Here is a 20,717-nt window from a genome sequence, read left to right as displayed (position 1 = left end):
TTCTTAACTACAGTGTAAAAAAAAAGTTAACAAATGCAGATTTCTGGATCCTTTCACTCTGGCCTTTATTGTTTTCCTACTGATTACACATTTTTTTCTGAAAAATGCATTTAGCCAACATGGTAGTCAGACACAATGCATTTAAATTAATCCTTTATTCTTTGAAAGCTATGTATAGTTGAAATACAAGCATTTCAAAGTTCATCTGAAGCATTTAACTGCTATATTATCCAGTTATTTGATACAAAGAACCAAAATAATAACAAATGTCATGCTCATAATTCAAATCTTCAGACAATCTGAAATAAATAAATACAAATTAAAAGGGAATGATTTGCTGTATTAATATTTTAAGCAACTTTGGGATAACCTGTTCCCTTTAGTTATCTGAACTTAACTTTATAATAGTGACTAGACAAGCTTATTTAGAATACATTACAAAGGAGATTTTAACTTCTATCTTCACAATCGATTTTTATATCACCTACCTGGGGTATTTGCGTGCCATTAAGAACCGGAGTCGGTCTCTAGCTTCCTCAATATTAAGAGGTGGACTTGGGTAAGTATTGGACTCCTGGTTAAGTCGACTGCAGAGATTCTGCAGTTTAACAAGGATACCTGCACGGTCTTGCTTTCCAACTGCTACCCAGTGTACTCCTCCAGGGAAACATGCTGCCAAATTACAGTTCCGAAAGATTGAATCAAATTACTGAATTTTGAAAGAAATAGTCTAACAATGCTGCAGAAATTCATATCAATTGAAACTTTATACCTGAAAGTTAACAATAACAATACTGTGCTCATCTATTTAATAAATGCTACTTAACGCATGGCCGCGCTGCAGCCCATAAGCTGCACTAAGTATCTTCGTTCTTTCTTCAAACAGTTTTGCCGTAATACAACTAGAAAGGCCGCTACTATCCTGAATCAGCATCATTTTTCAGTTAAGGTGGCATCAGCAATACAATAAAGCTTATCACAACCTCACTCAGAGTCATTAGCAAAACAAATGCAACAACTGCTCTGCTACTTTCTCCCTCCTTACAGCTCCCAAACTTCCAAAATATTTATGTTACACTTGAAACTTCAACTTTTCCACCTCCTGATGCTGCCTGGCTTCCTGTGTTTTTCCAGCCTCCTGCCTGTTTATTTTGAATTCCAGCATCTGCAGTATTTTTTTGTATCTTCTACAACAAAGGTCACTTATGTCCTGTCAAATTTTCAACAAAATATTCGGACAGTGCTATGATAAGCCCATTCTCCCTTGTGAAAATAGCCCAGGAGAGAGTTTCCTGGTTAATTCCCTGAAATGTCTGCACAAGTGGAAGTAAGTCTGGACAGCCAGGCTGCTGAGGTGTTAAAACCAGAGATGCAGTCATTCACTGGTCCATCAAAAAGAAACAGTCCTTCTGTCCTGGAACCCCTGCTGTAAAAATGAACTACCCACAAAACAGACTCAGGCCTATTATAGTTCTTTTAAGTTCTACATGAGGCCAAATAAAAAAAGTCATTGGAATAACCACAGCAATGAACCTCAGTGTGCTTTTTTTAAAAAAGATACGTACCAGGACCTTTGAATTGTATACTGTTAACCTGTAATATTTACATGAATATACAATCAATGAAAACGGTGATTGTGAATGTTCTGTGGCCTTGTTTCTTCCAGTACCTGATACCTGCAAATATCAGACGTGTAACCTGGGTGGGTATGCACAGTCTGTCAGCAAGTATAAAATCGAACATGGAAACATGCGTGAAAGTGTTATGGATAAGCATCTTTCTCCTACAAATTCCTAAATACTCCTGCCTGTGATGCTGCTACATCCTTTTCACATCATTAATATTCAGCTTTACGGATTTCATGTCTTCCCTCTTCTTCCACCTTGGGGATCTCAAAGCACAGGCCTCTTTGCGGAGAGAGGGAGAGAGGGAGAGAGGGAGAAAAAAAAAAATCCCTGGAACAGAGTATGTGATTGCACTGCAGCAATCTACCTGATCCCACCCCACTCTGAATATTTCTTCCATGCCTTATTCAATACATGTGTGAAATAAGAGACCCTATGAACCTCTTTTGCAGCACTGACATCAGGAGACAGTGAATATTAGCTAACCTTTGCCACTAAATTGCAATCTTATGATTTACCTTTGATTCTTAAAAGGAACTTGCCACACTAGGAAGGCACAGCATAAAAGGGACATGGCAGCTCCCTGAACACCTGGCATTAAGAATAAAGTTCTGTCTGCAGTATAAATTCATTGAATATTTAGTAAATAAAATCCCTTTTGACTAATTAAATGACAAGAGTTCATATTTAGTGTTCATAATTCCCTTTCTATGCTATGAAATACACTTGAAAAATGTTCCAACTTTATAAGAAGTGGTTCACTTATCTTCCTGGCATGACCAAAAGAGATGAACTGAGCAACCCCAACACAGAAAACAGTAGTCATTTGCCTTATGCAACAATGCATTCCTAATTAAGCAGTCCGACAGGGAATGCTTTCTAATTGCTGTCCAAAACTGTGCTGCTAATTATCTTTAGCATCAAAATAATCAACTCAAATTAATTTAAAATGCTGCAGTGTTGCATGAGAAGTATGTATATAATTCTGTGGCACGGCCACTCAATGTGTTTTGACATAAGGATTTCAGTGAGGTTTAAAGGTGGGTGTGTAAACTCTTTATGCAATAGGGTGTAATTCCAGAATCTGCTCTTGCAGAATGTAGCTGAAACCTACTTTGAGACAAATAAATTAAGAGTTTACATTTGGTGGCTACAAATGAATCACTACTGTGGTAGTTGTGGTATAAGTAATTTGGGGGATAAATTAAACACTGCAACTTGAAGTCAACTGACATACATGAAATGCATTTGCATTGTGGTGCCAATGCACAAATACCAGTATATTCATCAGAGTATTAATAAGAAGTTACAATGTAAATACCAAGGCACTGATATATTGAGCATGTGCAAGTATCAATAATAAATGAATGTACTTGGCCAGTAGGATAGATATCATTGGTCTAATAGTCCCTATGTGTTCAAGCATAAAAGTTGGGAGAGGCTCAGAACCACATTCAGACACGTTGCCCACAACTTTAACCGAGGAAATACCTCAAGTCAGGTGGACTAGGTGTTAGCTATGGTTAGTTAGTAGCATTTGTGCCTCCAAGTTAGAGTTATATTGCAACACTTTTTCACTTGAGAAAATACCACACTGTTGGAAGAGGCATTAAAATGAGATGCTGTCAACCCTCTCAGGTAGGCTTAAAATCCAATTTTGAAATTATTTCCAATGTCCTGGTGAATATGTAATTCTCAATCAACATCATAAAATCAGATTATCTGGTGTTCAGAAGACTTCATATTTTCATTTTTTGGAGGATTTGAGTTTTGAAGGACAGTGGAAATGAATTTATTTTAAGTTGTGGAGATACATGGACTCTTTTTTTTAAATGAGTCAACATTTAAATAATGGAACTTTTATTTTAAAAGGCACTTATTGGAAATCTCAGGACTTCAGCTAATTGCTTGGACTCACTTCATGCATGTCAGTTATGTGGATTTTATGACAGTTCATTTTGAACAGCGTTTTGCAGGCAGTATTCAGTTAGGCAGTAAAGAATCCAGCTCAGTCTAGCTTTCAGTTTCCAAGTTCAGCTCTCTTGTTTCTGAAAACGCTTTTGTTAGGCATCCGTGTTGTATCTGGGATACTGACTCAGATGATTTAATGAAGGGATGGAGGTGGTGAGTCCGGCGGCATGTTCAGGAGAGGGAAGCAAGTAGGAGGGAGTGAGGAGTGAGAAGAGCCACCAAGTCAGGCAGGAGCATTTTAAAAGACAAACAAACAGCCGGTGCAGTTATGACATAACTCAGTGGATAACAGGTACAAAACTAAAGTGAAAACAGAGGTCAAGACTAGCAATGCAATTGGGTTAAGTAATTCAATTTACAAACCATGCTTAAATGAAAAAGTATTACTCAAACACAATTTAAATGGGAGGCATCTGTAAATCGCCAGCCATGAAGTGCTTTGGGATACCCCCGATCATGAAAAGTATTACAAAGTCATAGAGTTGTACAGCATGGAAACCTTCGGTCCAACTTGTCCATACAGACCAGATATCCTAAATTAATCTAGTTCCATTTGCCAGCATTTGGCTCTAAAACCTTCCCAGTCACACATCCATTCAGATGCCTTTCAACAGTTGAAATTGTACTAGCCTCTACCACTTTCTTTGGCAGTTCATTCCATAAAAGCACAATCATTTCTGTAAAAAACATTGTCTCTTAGGTCCTTTTAAATCTTCTCCCTCTCACCTTAAACCTATGCCCTCTGGTTTTGGACTCTCCTACTCTGAAAAAAAGATCTTGTCTATTTACCATATCCATGCCCCTCATGATTTTATAAACCTCTATAAGGTCACCCCTCAGCCTCTGAAGCTCCAGGGAGGACAGCCTCAACCTATTTCCCTACAGTTCAAACCATCCAATCCTAGCAATATCCTTGTAAATCTTTTCTGCACCCTTTCAAGTTTAACAATATCTTTCCTACCTCGGGGAAACCAGAATTGAATGCAATATTCTAAATCCAAGATTTTGTTTTGAACAAAGAAAGAAGAAAAGAATAAAAAGTTACATTTCTCAACAAGAAAACTTACTGGTTATAACTTTGTGATTCCTTAGGGATTCAGCTGCTAATACTGACTTTCCACAACCTGCCATCCCGTATATAGTAATCCACCCAGGATAGTTTTCCAGTTTGTAGAGTACATTTCGGATAGTTAGCACAAGTTCTGGACGATCAACAAACACAACAGGGCGTTGTGGTACACCACCTTCACAAAGTATAGTTTGAACTGGAAAAAAAAACAAGAAAATGGAGATTCTTGTTATACAGGTTACTGGTACAGCAAAATTAAGTACCAATTACATGATGGAACATCAAAACATATATTGGCTTCCAGTTCAATTTTCATCTTCTGCTGTTCTTTTCCTTTATTGTGCCCAAGCATCTGAATTTAATGGCATGATTATGTGGTCATTTGGTGTTAGGATCAAAAATTGATTAATCAGTATATTGCATGATTCATTAAGGAATCAGCTAGCTATGCCTTTCCTTCATAATAAATGAGTTTCATTCAAGGAGCCAAACTAAAATTTTGCTGTATAACCAGAAATTGCTCAGGTTTTAAAAACTCAGGTCTGCTAGCATCTGTGGAGACAGAAAGAGAGTTAACATCTCATCTTGATAATCCATCATCAGAAAGTTTAATAAACTTTCCACAGAAATGCATACTAAACTACAGAGTTGAAATTCCTGCAGATACAGATTTGTTACACAGTTAACGGCCAATCATTGAGACAAAGTGAATATAAATGAATACAGATAGAAGTTGAGTTGCACACATGTTTGAGGGACAAAGGATGAATGTAGCAACTTTTGGATTGATACCAATAGACATTGGGTAGGTAGACAGACTGTAGTTTGACCTCCTTCAACAAAAAAACCTCCTTCACTATAGGATCCTCACTCTCCATCCAAGAACATCACATTTCTTCCACTAAAGAGCAGTGAAGCATGTGGCTATGGTCACTGGGTCAGACTGTTCACCACATTGAACAAATGTGGCTTCTGAAAATTTGCTGCAGGATTTCTGACAATCAATCTAACAACAGAGTGACATGGACTGTCCAACTTGTACTTGGACAGAGATAGGTCATACAAAAGATGATGATGATGACTACATTGATTTGTTGGTGTGCACTGAGCACAGTGTGGAAACATTTGCCTTCAATGTTGTTGTGGGCTTGTTTTATCATTTTCATTCCTTTTTCTACTGCAGCTCTCTTTTTTTCTTATTGTAATATGGTATTGACTCAATACTACAGGTCATCTGATAGATAAGTCCCTCAAAGTGTCTAGCGCAGTGGGGCGAGTGCGCTGCTTCTGGAAGTGAAGAAAGTCAAAGTGATCATGAAACTCCTGATGCTGACCGACCAGGAAAGTTGCAAATGTTCACTCAGCTGACGTGAAGATGATAGATAAGAAATTAGGCTTTGTGTAGTATGATTAAAATTTGAAATTCGAATCATTGACTGATGAAAAAGAAGTGCAGATCAGTAAGGAGTCGCATTGGAAACGTTTGGTGCACGCTAGATTGTGGAAAGCAGAACAATTAATAATTATGCTACTCATATTAAAACTCAGTTACTCCTGAATGTACTAGACTGAACTTATCCAGTAATTCCACTCTGAAGTAGTACAACAGGGCCCTGCCTTTGCAATCATTTCAATGCTGAGTCCCTATATGTGAGGACTGCAACAATGCACACTATGGAATTGCAAGCTCTGACGATTTCTGATTTCTGCATTTAACTGTGCAGGTAAGTACTTCTGAAATTGCTGTCAATTCCCTTCATTATAACAGTCAGCAATAACAGACACCTTATTATTTTCATCACAAACTCTGGGCCATGAAGAGAAGCTGCAGGAATGATTGTGACTTCAAAAATAAATCTATTGTAGGATCACTGTGTGATGTTGTGTGTTGCTGATCTTGAATGCCAAGCCAAATAGGTGAAAGGTTTTTTTCATCTGGCTATTAAAATCTGATAAATTTTATGGACACAAATCAACAAAGTGACTGGCTTAAGAGCCCTGCATCACATGTAGGCAATTAATTGGTTTAGCTACATGTTCATTTTTGAATGAAGCTGTGGAAAGGAGTCATACCCATTTGTACTAGGCCAGTTCAAACATTCGTCATTCAGATCAACATGTTGAAGAGGCGCTTACCACTGAAATACTACATATACAACATTAGTGATGAGCTTTGACGATTCTGCCATTTTCAGTGTCAGATCAGAACCTGCTGCAAAGTACACTTCCCACTTTTTGAGAATTCCAAAGTACTCAACTGCATAATTATCCAGCTTTACAAATTAGTTTAGAATGGTATCATGATCAGCACAGACATGGTGGGCTGAAGGGTCGGAATCTGTGCTGTACTGTTCTAAGCTCTTTTTACAATAAAGACTAATAAATTCCAGATTTTAGGGTAAGATTCCAACTTTAAAAAAAGGCAATTCATTCCCTTTTGTTAGATTTCACCTACATCTCCAACAATGCTAATCTGTAATTAGTCAAGCTGAGACGTAGTCTCTCTCTTTCTTCCTCCTCCTGACAGACAACTGCCTGCATCCTACATGGCAACAAAGACATTATAGATGCAGGAAGGCAAAAAAAAAATCCTATTAAAGAAGCAAAAGAAGCAAAAGTATACGCAAAATAACCATTATAGGGCAGCAAAAGAATGTAACTTCAGCACCAGTTAGATTATGAACCTTTGTCCGTCTGACATTTTTATTCCTTTAGTTAATCGATGTAAGAGGTAAATTATACCAAATTGATGCAAAAAACAGAATTACAGCACACAGACACTGTAGCATTTGTCATCCTGACCTGCCAGAATAGTACAATGACAACTTGCAAAAAAAAAATTCATTTTAACTGCTTTCAAATAAGATTCAAAAGTAACCATTTGTTTATTAGCTTATGATTTACAATTTTCAGTTAATGTACAGCCATTTCTTCACCTGAACAATTTCAAATCCTAAGATTAGCTTACATTTCCTATGAGCCAGAAATCTCAAATTTACATGATAAAGGTAGTAAACATGTGTATTTTAAGGCACAGAAAAATATATTCAAAAAGGTAGCAAAATCTTTGTGAAGGAGATAAAAATTTAGAAGCATCTTAAAAAGTAGCCATTACAAAGGGGATTCTAAACATTACAGCCAAAACCACTGAGGCACAGGCTCCAAATTACTAAATAATCAAAAAGACACGAGGAAATAAATACAGTAACTATCACTAGAGAAATGTGTTAAGGAAACAAATGAGGCTAAAGGCTCAGAAGTCCTCTGGACCTGATGGGATTGAAAAAGCTGGTAGCCTTACACATCTGCTACAGCAGATGCAGGAAAGCGTTTGACCACAGAGGGGCAGGGGTGGGGGGCAGGGGGAGGGGGTGGGGGTTGTGTGGGAAGGGGCCGTTTGCTCAGAAGAATTAAGGACATCTGTTTTTAGTGTCACTGGATTGGTGTAAATAAGGTGATAACATTTGCTCACTTGTGGAATGTATGGCAGTACTTCCTTCTCACCCTGGGGGTTGGAAGCAGCACATATTTCACAGTTGGGTGTTAGATAACTGAATTTCTGGTTTATATTAAAGAGTTTTAACAAAACTCATATTCAATAGCAAAATAACTTGTAATTTAATAAGCTGAGCGAAATATGCAAATAATAGAGCAATCCTGATACATTTTCATGTGTACCACACTGAGTAGATTTGAATTTATAAAGCTCAGTTCCCTCATCTTAACTGTTCTGGAATGTGAATGCCCCATTACCTTTACAAGTTAGGAAAACACAAAGGCTGAAACTGACATAGTAAGAAAGTTGGAAGGTGTGTGTGTGTGTGTGTGTGTGTGTGTGTGTGTGTGTGTGTGTGTGTGTGTGCGACAGCGAGACCGAGACCATTCTTCTGTAAATTATATTCACTAACCAAAGTGTTCAAAGGAGTGAGTGAGTGAGAGAGACAGATTCAGAAAGACAGAAAGACAGAAAGAAAGAAAGAAAGAAAGGGAGAGAGAAAAAGAGAATGGAAGTTGGTGAAAAGGTTAACTCTTTGTGGTCTGATCTGAGTGCACACTTCCTTGTCATGGCTTGAATGTTTGTGTGTTGTTCCCTGGAGCTCCAGATCCGGGAATGTTACAAATTTAATTTGCATTTTGGGAATCTAAGAGGATTTTAAAAGAAAAAACTATTTTGTAGGACAATGATACTGGGCATGTGAGCTGAACGAGCTTACCTCAGGACTTTTTCCACATAGTTTAGACTGGTCTCGTTATTATTTCCTATTAAAAGGGAAGCATATCTAGCTAAAAGCCATTTAGCCTGGCTTGATCAAGGTTCCCACTTTGATATGTATGTAGCTTAATTAGTCAAGCGTACTCAGAGTGTCTCTTCTTCTGCAAACTTTTGCCATTATATTGTTGTTTATGTGATGATTGTTACTTTCCCTGCTTCAGTTCTGCACAATGCCCCTACTGGACTTCTTTTTCTTTCAGTACATCAATGGCTACATTGGTGCTCTTTCCAGCTCTTGATCTGAACTTTGAATTTCCACTCACCTGTGCACAATGCATCTCAGAGTCCTCCCTTTTTGACTTCTGCCTCCTTTCCTGGGGATCGCCTATCAACAAATATTTGTTCTAAGCCCACTGCTTCCATATTTATTTTCTTAATATTTTCTAAGCAACCTGTTCTGAGATGTTATGCCTCTGGAGCAGGTGGGACTTGAACCCAGGCCTCCTGGTTCGGAGTCAGCTCAGTACTATTGCATCACAAGAACACTTCTATTTGTTTTTAAGAGTAGAGGAGAATTTTAATAAGGTGTTTAAAATCATAAAGAACACAAAAGGACTGAAATCAGGGGTTGCAGATTTATGGCAATAGGCAAAGAAATTAAAGGCATAAGGAACAACATTTTTAAGTGAGTAGTTAGGATCTGAAACAGTTTAATTATAGAGTTAAAATAGAAATTGGTTAAATATTTGAAGAACTAAAATATTCTGTGATATGGGCAAGGAGCAACAGAGTGGGTTTGCTCTATGAAAGAACTGGTGCAGACTCTGTGGGCTATCTTCTATAAAGTGATTCTAAGTGTTAAGGGAGGACAGTTCCTTTATTCAGTATTCATATTTCTACTGGTCATATTACTATCCGTTTCTCATGTTATACATATATCAAGATTACACCATTATGAGATTCAGTGACACTGCAATCAGAACAAGACTCTCAAGATAATTCAACAGAAAATTCACATGCAAAAGAATAGCTCATAAAAAGCTCAAAATAACTCATCATTTATATTTTCAACTTTCATGACCTGCATTACTACTTAATTCAATTCTCATGAAGGAATCAGTTCCTATATGAACACCTCACCAAGGTAGCTGAGAGCTCTGGAGGGTAAATGCACTCAAATCTGTCCTGTTGGGGTATCACAACTCAATGAGTCAAATTAATTACCTTGTACCACTTGCAAAATTTTTTTGTACTTTCAGGTTATAAGCTGTTAAAGTGGTTTTATCCCATAATGCTAGTTTCTTTTTCCCCTTTTAGAACAATATACCTTGTCACCTGACCAAAACCATTTGCCTCTACATAAAAAGATAACGATTTTGACATTTAGACAGGTTTGATTTCACCTTTCTACCTCCTTTGTTTTTACAAGCAATTTCTCCACCCTTTTATTTGTTTCATTCTCCTCTCTTGCCACTGACTCAAAAATCACAGCACGACAATTTCTCATATTCCTGCTCCTACCTGCAACATAGATAAGAGGCGCCAAGGTCTCAATTAAATTTTCAACAACAGTGCTATTTTTGGATAACCTAACCAAATAAGCCTTTATGTGCAATATCAAACTATTTTTCTCTTCTCCAGAAGATACCTCACTTAGCTGCCCAGCAGGGAGTTATCTTTACTGTGTATGTAAGTTGAAAGTAAAAAAGAAATTCTGTGCAATTCAACCCACAGTGACTCCAGTAGTGTAAATGTAAATCCAAGGAAATATCGCTTCCATGTCAACTGTTCCATAATGCCTTCAATTCCATTTAACGGTTGAAGCCATTGGCAAAATAAGAACACCCATAAATATGAGATCAGTGAGGTTGGCTCTTCAGTATTTAATGTTACAAGCCCTCCAAGAAATCTACGCCATAATCACACCAGAAAAGTAATAAAACAACTTTAGAGTGGTATACAGATCGCAGGTAAATTACTAGCTTACTTAAGCACACACAATTATTAGATGTATATAAAGCACAATAAAAGGAAATATAAGCAATTTAAGTAAATAAGACAACCAGAACAATATATCATTCTGTACTAAATATACTCACCATAAGCAGTTGGGCCATCTATAGATGTTTTATTTGGAGAATTAGAGACAAATGGAAGGCCATCTTGAAGAAGCGCAGCAAGTTCTTTGTACCCTTCATTCACCAACGCATTGTAGAAAGATATGACAGCACAATTATCCTTTTGAAGGATTAAGTTTATAAGTAAAGCAGCTCGTTCTTTCTGTGTAAACTGAAAAAAGGCAGAAAAATATCATAACTGAGGATTCATTTTCCAGCAAAATACTTGTTCAACAAAAAGCATATTTTAAAGCTCATCTTAGGATGTCAGCACTGTTAGCAAGACAAGGGGCATTAATTGCTGATTCCTGATTGGCATATGCAATTTAAGAACAATGATATTCTCAACAAAGCTGTATAGTAAGGGGTTTCAAGAAGTAGACCAGCTATGAATGAATGAACAATGATTTATGTCCCAGTTGGCACGTATTAAGGAGCGTATTTATTCATTTGTGCAATTTGACCTTTACTTTATTGTGCTTTGCTAATTGTCCTTGAAAAGTTAGTGTTTATCATGCACCATAAAAACCTGAGGAAGGGTCACTCGATCCAAATGTTAACTCTAATAATTCACCACAGATGCCGCCAAACCTGCCAAGCTTTTCCAGCAATTTCTGTTTTTGTTTATCATGCACCAGTTTTTTTTTGTCCATTGAAGTCAGGGTGACAGGTGTGCGAGGTTTTGTTCTTAGAGAGTTGCTACAATGCATAATACACTTTACACCATGATACACTGAAGGAGAAAGAAGCACGTGCTCAAAATGGCAGGTGGCTGCCAATTACTAGTACTATCAGCCTCTGACAAATGTAGGTAAATTCAATGCTTGAAGAGATCTTGAGCATTTTCTTTCTATTAAATGTATGAAAATTAATTCTGAACTGAACATAATGAACATTTTGTAAGCTAATCTGAGAGTTCAAACAGTTCATGATCAACAGAACTGTTGTATCATAGCCAAATATCATTCCTATTAAGACATAGTGTGCTAATATTCAGCAGTATCGAGAAGATAAAACAACTTTATTATGTTGACTTGTTAATGATAACAGGAGTCTGTTTTTGTGCTAAAAAAGGAAGAAAGCAATGAGAAAACCAATTTGACGGTGATTACAAATGAGCATTAGTAAAAAAAGTGTAAATAAATCCTAGATGTGCCAATAAACAAATTTGCCATACTTTCCTATAGTTGGTTACCTGAGCTTTAACTTTCTGTTCATCCTCAAGACTCAGAACCTCTTCACTTATGAGGTGATCCATAATATATGAGGTCTTGATATCTTGCTCAAGTGCAGAGCGATTTTGTAATAAACAACTGCGCGTTCGTTCATCCATGATAGCAAAGGTTTCTAGCTGAAGGAGCCTTACTACACACCTAAACATAAAAGCAGAAATATTGCAGTAGCACACAAAATATTTCAAAATGATCAAAATCAATATGAAGTTGACTTTTCTTTATTCACTCTGCAATGTGCATGCTGAGAGCAAGGCCAGCATTTAATGCCAATCTCTAGTTGCCCTTGATAAGGGTGGTGAGCTGCTTCTTGAACTGCTGCAGTCCAATGCTGTTATGGAGGGAATTCCAATATTTTGAGCCAATGACACTGAAGGAACATCAATATATTTCCAAGTAAGGATGGTGACTTGAACAGGAAATTGCAGGTGGTGGTGTTCCCATGTACTTCCTGCCCTGTCCTTCTAGATGGAAGTGGGTTTATGGATTTATGTGTTTACTGGAGCTCTCTATGGATCTTTGATGAATTTCTATAGTGCAGCTTGCTGAAAGCACACACTGCTGTTACTGAGTGTCGGTGGTGATGGAGTGGATGCTTGTGATGCCAATTAAGTGGGCAGTTTTGTCCTGGATGTTAAGCTTCTTGAGTATTGTTCAAGTTTCAGTCATTTAGGCAAATGGGGAATATTTCATCACACTCCTGACTTGTGCTTTGTGGACTGGCTTTGTGGAATCAGAAGGTGAATGTATTCCTAGCCTCTGACTTGCTTTTGTACCACTGTATTTATATGGCAAGTCCAGTAGAGATTATGGTCAATGGTAATCTCCAGGATGTTACTCATTTTTGAATCTTTGATGGGAGGCAGCAAACTTCTTTTTCCATTGCAAAGTGGTGTGTTGTACAGGAACAAAGGATGTCTTCACTGAAAGAAATCGAACTGCCTTCATAGATAAATGCCCTCAAGTAACGAATGTATGATCTGTTAACAGTACTCGCCTGGTTTTGATCAGCTATTAATATTCATATTTCAAGTTGAAAAGTTTTCCTTTAAAGTTATCAATTATCACCACTTTGGATCACTGCATTTCATTTTTACATTTATAATGGAAGCAAAATAAAATTTAGCATTTCCTCACTGTTTTCAACTCTGCCCGACTTAATTAAAACTATGCTGTGATATATTAACTTTGATGCTTTAATATTAATTGTTGTAAGATTCTCTATCTTTGACCAAAGGCAGTTAAACAGAATGGAGCAGGTAGGATTAGTTTAATCTGGAATTATAGTCGGTATGGATTTGTGGACCGAAAAATCTGTTTCCATGCTATATCCCTGAAAGAAATTCAGTTCTGCTGCACTGACATTGCTCAGTTTAAAAATGTTATAAATTGAAAACATCTCTGAGGGCATTTCAGTTTCCTTCAATGATAGGAATACAGACATCCTCCTTTCATGCACCACATACCATTTTATAGCTGAGAAAGTAATCTGTTGTCTGCTCATTAAATTTGTCTTTCAAACCCTTAGGATATTTTAAAGCACCTTTCAGCCAAACAACAATTTTTTTGAAATGTAGTCACTGTATAAGACTGTAAAGTGCAACAATTTGTGCACAAGGATCACACTTATCCCACCCCAGCCCATATCCTCCCTACAATAGAACGAACTTGCATCTTTAAATAATTCCTTTTGATCTTTTGTGTTTAGCTGAATAGGCTAGGAGGAGCTCAGCTTATCCCATCTGAAAGATAGCTCCTTTGACAATGGAATACCCTAGCAGTATTAAGCTAAACTAGAAACATAAATGACATGCTTGAAGCTCCAGAGTGAATTGTGAATCTACAACATTCTGATTCTTTAAATGACAATGCCATCACTAATAAAATGCAGATATTAAAATGCTAAAAGTCTAGTGAAGAGGGCACTGAATACTGTGCACAACTCTGCCACATCGTGGTAACTCAAAGCTATTACAATTACACAGATCTTCCTTAGGCTTTTCTCTCCTTAGTTGAGGAACTTAACTACAAAGCTGAAAAATATCCTTTTTATCAAGGCCTTCCATATCACGAAGGAGACTTGAAGTCAACCCATAACCAATAACCTGTGCTGAAAACACCGCTCACATTTTGACAGCTGGGACAAAGTGCACCCAGTAGCTGAGTCAATCCAGAACATTCTAAAATAAACATTCGAAACACAGGTTGTTCTACGATAACGCAGAACTAGCAATAACACGATTCACAAATTGTGGATGTTGTTTGGACACTTGAACTTTCTACTGAACAGATGTAGTGATTTTGTATTAACGATCTTTTACAGTGCGATTTTCTATAGCCATTTTCCATCGTGTGATTTTTGTTTTAGATTACTTACAGTGTGGAAACAGGCCCTTCAGCCCAACAAGTCCACACCGACCCATCGAAGCGCAGCCCACCCAGACCCATTCCCCTACATTTACTCCTTCAACTAACACTATGTACAATTTAGCCTGGCCAATTCACCTAACCTGCACATTTTTGGATTGTGAGAGGAAACCGGAGCACCCGGAGGAAACCCACGCAGACACGGGGAGAATGTGCAAACTCCACACAGAGTGTCGCCTGAGCCAGGAATTGAACCCGGGTCTCTGGCACGGTGAGGCAGCAGTGCTAACCGCTGTGCCACCGTGCCGCCATGAGGTGCAGAGGAAGACAGCTGCCGCGTTTTAGCAGAACAACCTGTAAACCAGCCTGTAACACTCTTTATAGAAAACTCTGGTCCCTTAAAAAATTACGAAATCCAAAGCTTCACCAAAAACTAGCCAATTCTTCCTTGGACCACAGTTTTCAGATCAACCATACAGGGTAAAAACAATATCTTGGGTAACTTTACAGGTAAAAATTTATATTGTGATACAATTCAATACAATATTTTTATCCTATATAGCAAAATTCTAGCATGTAGTCTTTTTGCCACAATACTTTTATAAGCTAAGCTTTGAACTTTGATCATGCTCGCAGAGGACACGAAGAAAGGACTGGAAGTTTGTCCACAGAAAAAAATAATGACTTCTGGAATTGAATAGCCATTGGAAACAGAAAGCACAAAATGGGTTGAAGTTAGGGTTGATTGCCACATCAATGTTCAACTTATGCTAAAGTTTGTAGGAAGGATGTGAAATAAGATGGTCTTAGAGCTAAGCTGAAAAATGTGTTGCTGGAAAAGCACAGCAGGTCAGGCAGCATCCAAGGGGCAGGAGAATCGACGTTTCGGGCATAAGCCCTTCTTCAGGAATGAGGAAGGTGTGCCAAGCAGGCTAAGATAAAAGGTAGGGAGGAGGGACTTGAGGGAGGGGCAATGGGAATGCGATAGGTGGAAGGAGGTTAAGGTGAGGGTGATAGGCCGGAGAGGGGGTGGGGGCGGAGAGGTCAGGAAGAAGATTGCAGGTCAAGAAGGCGGTGCTGAGTCCAAGGGTTGGGACTGAGATAAGGGGGGGGGGGGGGGGGGGGAGGGGAAATGAGGAAGCTGGAGAAATCTGCATTCATCCCTTGTGATTGGAGGGTTCCTAGGCGGAAGATGAGGCGCTCTTCCTCCAGGCGTCGTGTTGCCATGGTCTGGCGATGGAGGTGGCCAAGGACCTGCATGTCCTTGGCGGAGTGGGAGGGGGAGTTAAAGTGTTCAGTCACGGGGCGGTTGGGTTGGTTGGTGCGGGTGTCCCAGAGGTGTTCTCTGAAACGTTCTGCAAGTAGGCGTCCTGTCTCCCCAATTTGAGGAGGCCACATCGGGTGCTGCGGACGCAGTAAATGATGCGTGTGGAGGTGCAGGTGAATTTATGACAGATATGGAAGGATCCCTTAGGACCTTGGAGGGAAGTGAGGCAGGAGCTGTGGGCGCAAGTTTTGCATTTCTTGTGGTTGCAGGGCAAGGTGCCGGGAGTGGAGGGTGTGGACCTGATGAGGGAGTAGCGGAGGGAGTGGTCTTTCCGGAACGCTGATAGGGGAGGGGAGAGAAATATATCCTTGGTGGTGGGATCTGTTTGGAGGTGGGGGAAATGACGAAGGATGATACGATGTATCTGGAGGTTGGTGGGGTGGTAGGTGAGGACCAGTGGGGTTATAGACAATAGACAATAGGTGCAGGAGTAGGCCATTCTGCCCTTCGAGCCTACGCCACCATTCAATATGACCATGGCTGATCATCCTTAATCAGTATCCTGTTCCTGCCTTATCTCCATAACCCTTGATTCCACTATCCTTGAGTGCTCTATCCAACTCTTCCTTAAATGAATCCAGAGACTGGGCCTCCACAGCCCCCTAGGGCAGAGCATTCCACACAGGGTTCTGTCCTGGTGGCGATTGGAGGGGCGGGGTTCAAGGGCAGAGGAGCGGGAAGTGGATGCTCTCCACCGCATCTCCTCCACTGCGATTCTCCTGCTCTTTGGATGCTGCCTGACCTGCTGTGCTTTTCCAGCAACACATTTTTCAGCTCTGATCTCCAGCATCTGCAGTCCTCACTTTCTCTTCGAGCTAAGCTGTCATACAGTAGTCATAAGGAAGTATACAGATTGGTAGACGGCCTATAGACAGACATGGAGCCTTTAAAAAAAAATGGCATAACTTCTGAAATAGTCACCATTCAGTGGTCCATTGTGAGTTTGCTCTACCATAAAAATGGAGCAGATTTAAGCCATTAGTCCCATTGAGTCTGTTCTACCATTTGGTCATGGTTCTCAATCCCATTCTCCTGCTTCTCCCCGTAGTCTTGATCCCCTTACTAAGTAAGAATCTTTTTCCTAACTACACCCCATAACTTGGTGTCCACAGTTTTATATGGTAATGAGTTCCATAGATTCACCACCTTCTAGCTGAAGAAATTCCTCCTCATCTCAGTTCTACAGGGTCATCCCTTCACACTGAAGCTGAGTCCTCAGGTCCTAGTTTCACCTACTAATGAAATAATCTTCTTTACGTCCAATCTGTGCAGACCTCTCATTCTTCTGTAAGTGTTAATGACAGCCCCCCTCATCGTTCCAAACTCTGAGTACAGACCTATTTTCCTCAAGTGCCTCTCATTTGAGAAGCTTTTTAGCCCCAGGATTATTTTTGTAAACATCCGCTGGATTCCCTCAAAGGCCAGCACATCCTTCCTTAGGTATGGAGCTCAAAACTGCTTAGAATATTCCAAATATGGTCTGACCATGCCTTATACAACTTCAGTAATACCTCTCTACTCTTGTATACTAGCCTTCTTGAAATGAATGCTAACATTGCATTTTCCTTCCTAACCGCCAACTGAACCGGCAAGTTAACCTGAAGAGAATCCCGAACTAGGAATCCTAAGTCCCTTTGTATTTTAGATTTCCGAAGCCTTTGCCTATTTAGAAAATAGTCTCCCTCTCCATTCTTCTGACCAAAGTTTGACTTCTTTGCCCACCGTCCTAGCCTGTTCAGGTTATTCTGCAGCCTCTCCACTTCCTCATCACCCATCCTTCCACCTATCTTTGTGTCATCTACAAACTTCGCAATAATCCGCTCAGTTCCTTTATCTAGATCTTTAATATATAACACGAATAGTTGTGGTCCGAACACTGAGTCCTGCAAATGCTACTGGTTACCGACAGCCACCCTAAAAAAGATCCCGTTGTTCCCAATCTCTGCCAGTCAGCGACTCTTCTATCCATGCTAATACCTTGCCCCTAGTACCATGTACTCTTGCCCTATTTTGCAGCTTCCTGTGCGGTACCTTCTCAAAGGCCTTTAGGAAATCCAAACAGATCACATCCACTTTATCTTCTTTGTGTAATTTGCTAGTTACCTCCTCAAAGAATTCTAACAGATTTCTCAGGAATGACCTCTCCTTAACAAAGCTTGTCCCATTTTACCATGTACATCCAAATACTCTACAATCTCATCCCTCAACAATGGACTCTAAAATCTTACCAACAATTGAGGTCAGGCTCATCGGCCTATAATTTCCTGTCTACTGTATCTGTCCCTTCTTAAAAGGGGGTGTTAACATTAGCTATTTTCCTGCCCTCTGGGATCCTCCTTGACTCCAGTGATCCCTGAAAGATTATCAACGCCTCTACAATATACACCTTCAGACTTTTTAAACTTTCCCAGCAGCTTCTCCTTCACGATAGCCACTCCACTCACCTCTGCCCCCTGACTCTCTTCACGTTCTGGTATGCTGCTGGTGTCTTCCACCATGAAGACTGATGTAACATGTTGCTCATTATTACCTCTCTACCAGTGTCCACTTGTGCCTCTTTTTAATCTTTTATATACCTAAGAATATCTACTGCAATCTTCTTACTAGCTAGTTATCCTCTTATTTCATCTTCGCCTTACCCTTCCTGCTTTTTATTTGTCTACTGCTGTTTTTTAAAGGTTTCCTAACCCTCTGGCTTCTCACTAATCTTCACAACATTCTATGCTTTTTCTTTTACTTTATGATTTCCCTCGTCAGCCATGGTTGCCTCGTTCTCCTTCCTCGGGATGAATTTCTGCTCTGCCTCCAAATTTAGCACATAAACTCCTCCCATTGCTCCCCTTCCAATCAAATCTGGCCAGCTTCTCCCTCATACCTTTGTAGTTATTTTTACTCAATCGTTATAATGCTACATCTGATTCAACTTCTGCTTCCCAAACTGCAGGGTGAATTCTATCACTACGGTTACTGACCCCTGCAGGTTCCTTCACCTTCGCTGCCTAATCAAGTCTGCTTCATTACACATCACCAAATCGTGAACTGCCTGTTCTCTAGTGGGCTCTACCTTAACCTATTCCTTAAAAAAACATTTCACTGAAAACCACAAATTCCTTTTCTTGGGATCCATTAACAAAATGATATTCTCAGTTCACCTGCATATTGAAGTCCCCCATGATTATTGTAACAATGCCTTTCTTACATAACTTTTCTATCTCCTGATTTATTTTCTGTCTCACATCCTGACTATTGCTCAGGAGGCCTGCACATAACTTCCATCCGGGTGTTTTGTCTTTGCAGTTCTTCGACTCTATCCACATGGATTCTATGCCTTCCACAAAGGAAATGCTGTAGTTGCATTTTGTGTTGCTGCTACTTAGTTATAAATGACCTTCTCAGAGCCATTAAGACAGCCAAGGACCAATACTGATCCAAACTAGAGACCCAGACAGACACCCGGTGACTACAGCAAGGACTGAATGACATCACAGGTTCTAAAAAGAGACAGTGCAAGATATCAGAAGATGACATATCCCTCCCAGGTCGTCTCAATGCCTTCTGTGCTTGCTTTGAGCAGAATTTCGGCAGAGAGGTAACACCTATTCCAACAAATCCTGACGAGCCTGTCCCAACAGTCAGAGCATCAGAGGTCATGAGCTGCTGTGCCTTTCCAGCACCACCGTTTTTGACTGTGACCTCCAGTCCTTCCTCCTGGTGTTTCATAGAACATTACAGCGCAGTACAGGCCCTTCGGCCCTCGATGTTGCGCCGATCTGTGCGAACCAATCTGAAGCCCAGCTAACTTACACTATTCTATTCTCACCCATATGCCTATCCAATGACTATTTAAATGCCCGTAAAGTTGGGATGACATGGTGGGGAATGATAAGAGTAATAAACATGCAGGGGAATGGAGCTGCTGATGACAATGTCATCAAGCACAGACTGGCATTCACTACCCCTGGAGTGGTTAGGACCTCCTGCTCGGTTTACATCAATTACAACCATAACTTTCCTCTCACTGTGTATATTCACAGGGTGGCTTAAAGGTGCTATTCCAGGGATTTAAACCCATAATGAGGGCTCACAGGCCGAGCACCTCCTCTGATGGTACCTGTGGTCCACCACAGAAAGTCACTTTGTCACCCACCCAGAAGCTGTCAAACGTCAGACTGCATCAGTTGAGGCCCCCGGGGCCCATCACCTCACCACAGGCTGAGGCTCACCCCGGCTCTGCTCTCACACTCACCCCTAACGGCGATACCCTTCCCCGGCCGGGATCGGAAACCCGACTGCGCTCCCCCACCCTCCCCTCAAAGCGAGAGAGCGGGCCGATACTCCCCGGGGGTCAGCCGCCTTCACGCGCTCAACCCCGCTCCAACCGTTGCTTCCTGGAGCCTGCGTACTCGCACACACCCACCCTCAACCTCGCGCCATGAGGGTGGAACCTGCGTGCGCGTCCCCCACGATCCCGCGCCGAGTGGATGGAGCATGCGTACGCGCCGCCGGGCGGGTGGGGCTGCGTAGCTAGCACGCCCCCGCGCGGTAAGGGCTGGGCAGTGAGAATCGTGCATACCCCTCCACGCCCCCCAGCGATTAGGGTTGACTTAAAGTTGCTCTAAGGCAGACAGAGATTACAAGTTACACCCGAAACGTTGACTTCTCCATCTCCTGATGCTGCCTGGTTTGCTGTGTTCTTCCAGCCTCCTGCCTGTGTATTCCAGAAACCTTGACCTTGGAACATTATTAAACTGGGGTTAAAATCCTTTTACATCAATTAGCCAAGTGTTTGCAGTGAT

At 40.3% G+C, this 20,717-nt stretch overlaps 1 protein-coding gene across 6 annotated transcripts in view; it reads right to left on the bottom strand.

The window, feature by feature from the left end:
* The window catches only part of apaf1 (apoptotic peptidase activating factor 1), a 182,035-nt gene extending 161,642 nt beyond the window's left edge, over positions 1-20,393 (bottom strand). For 2 of the 6 annotated variants that reach the window (XR_011955290.1, XR_011955291.1), the window contains exons 1-5: positions 20,168-20,351; positions 12,191-12,368; positions 10,978-11,167; positions 4,664-4,861; positions 489-672 (exon numbers count right to left, since the gene is read on the bottom strand). Coding sequence is in view for 4 of the 6 variants with exons in the window: in XM_072562470.1 (XP_072418571.1) it covers positions 489-672; positions 4,664-4,861; positions 10,978-11,167; positions 12,191-12,328 (710 nt within the window). In the remaining 2 variants the exon portion in view is untranslated. Of the gene's footprint in view, positions 1-488; positions 673-4,663; positions 4,862-10,977; positions 11,168-12,190; positions 12,369-20,167 lie in introns of all 6 variants that reach the window. The other 4 variants (XM_072562470.1, XM_072562472.1, XM_072562469.1 and 1 more) reach the window with 3 other exon arrangements.
* Positions 20,394-20,717: the final 324 nt, after the last annotated feature.

This window comes from Chiloscyllium punctatum, chromosome 44, assembly GCF_047496795.1.
Source record: "Chiloscyllium punctatum isolate Juve2018m chromosome 44, sChiPun1.3, whole genome shotgun sequence".
Classification (NCBI taxonomy): Eukaryota; Metazoa; Chordata; class Chondrichthyes; order Orectolobiformes; family Hemiscylliidae; genus Chiloscyllium; species Chiloscyllium punctatum.
The sequence above is the reverse complement of the archived record's forward strand: the minus strand, read 5'-3'. Positions and strand labels throughout refer to the sequence as shown.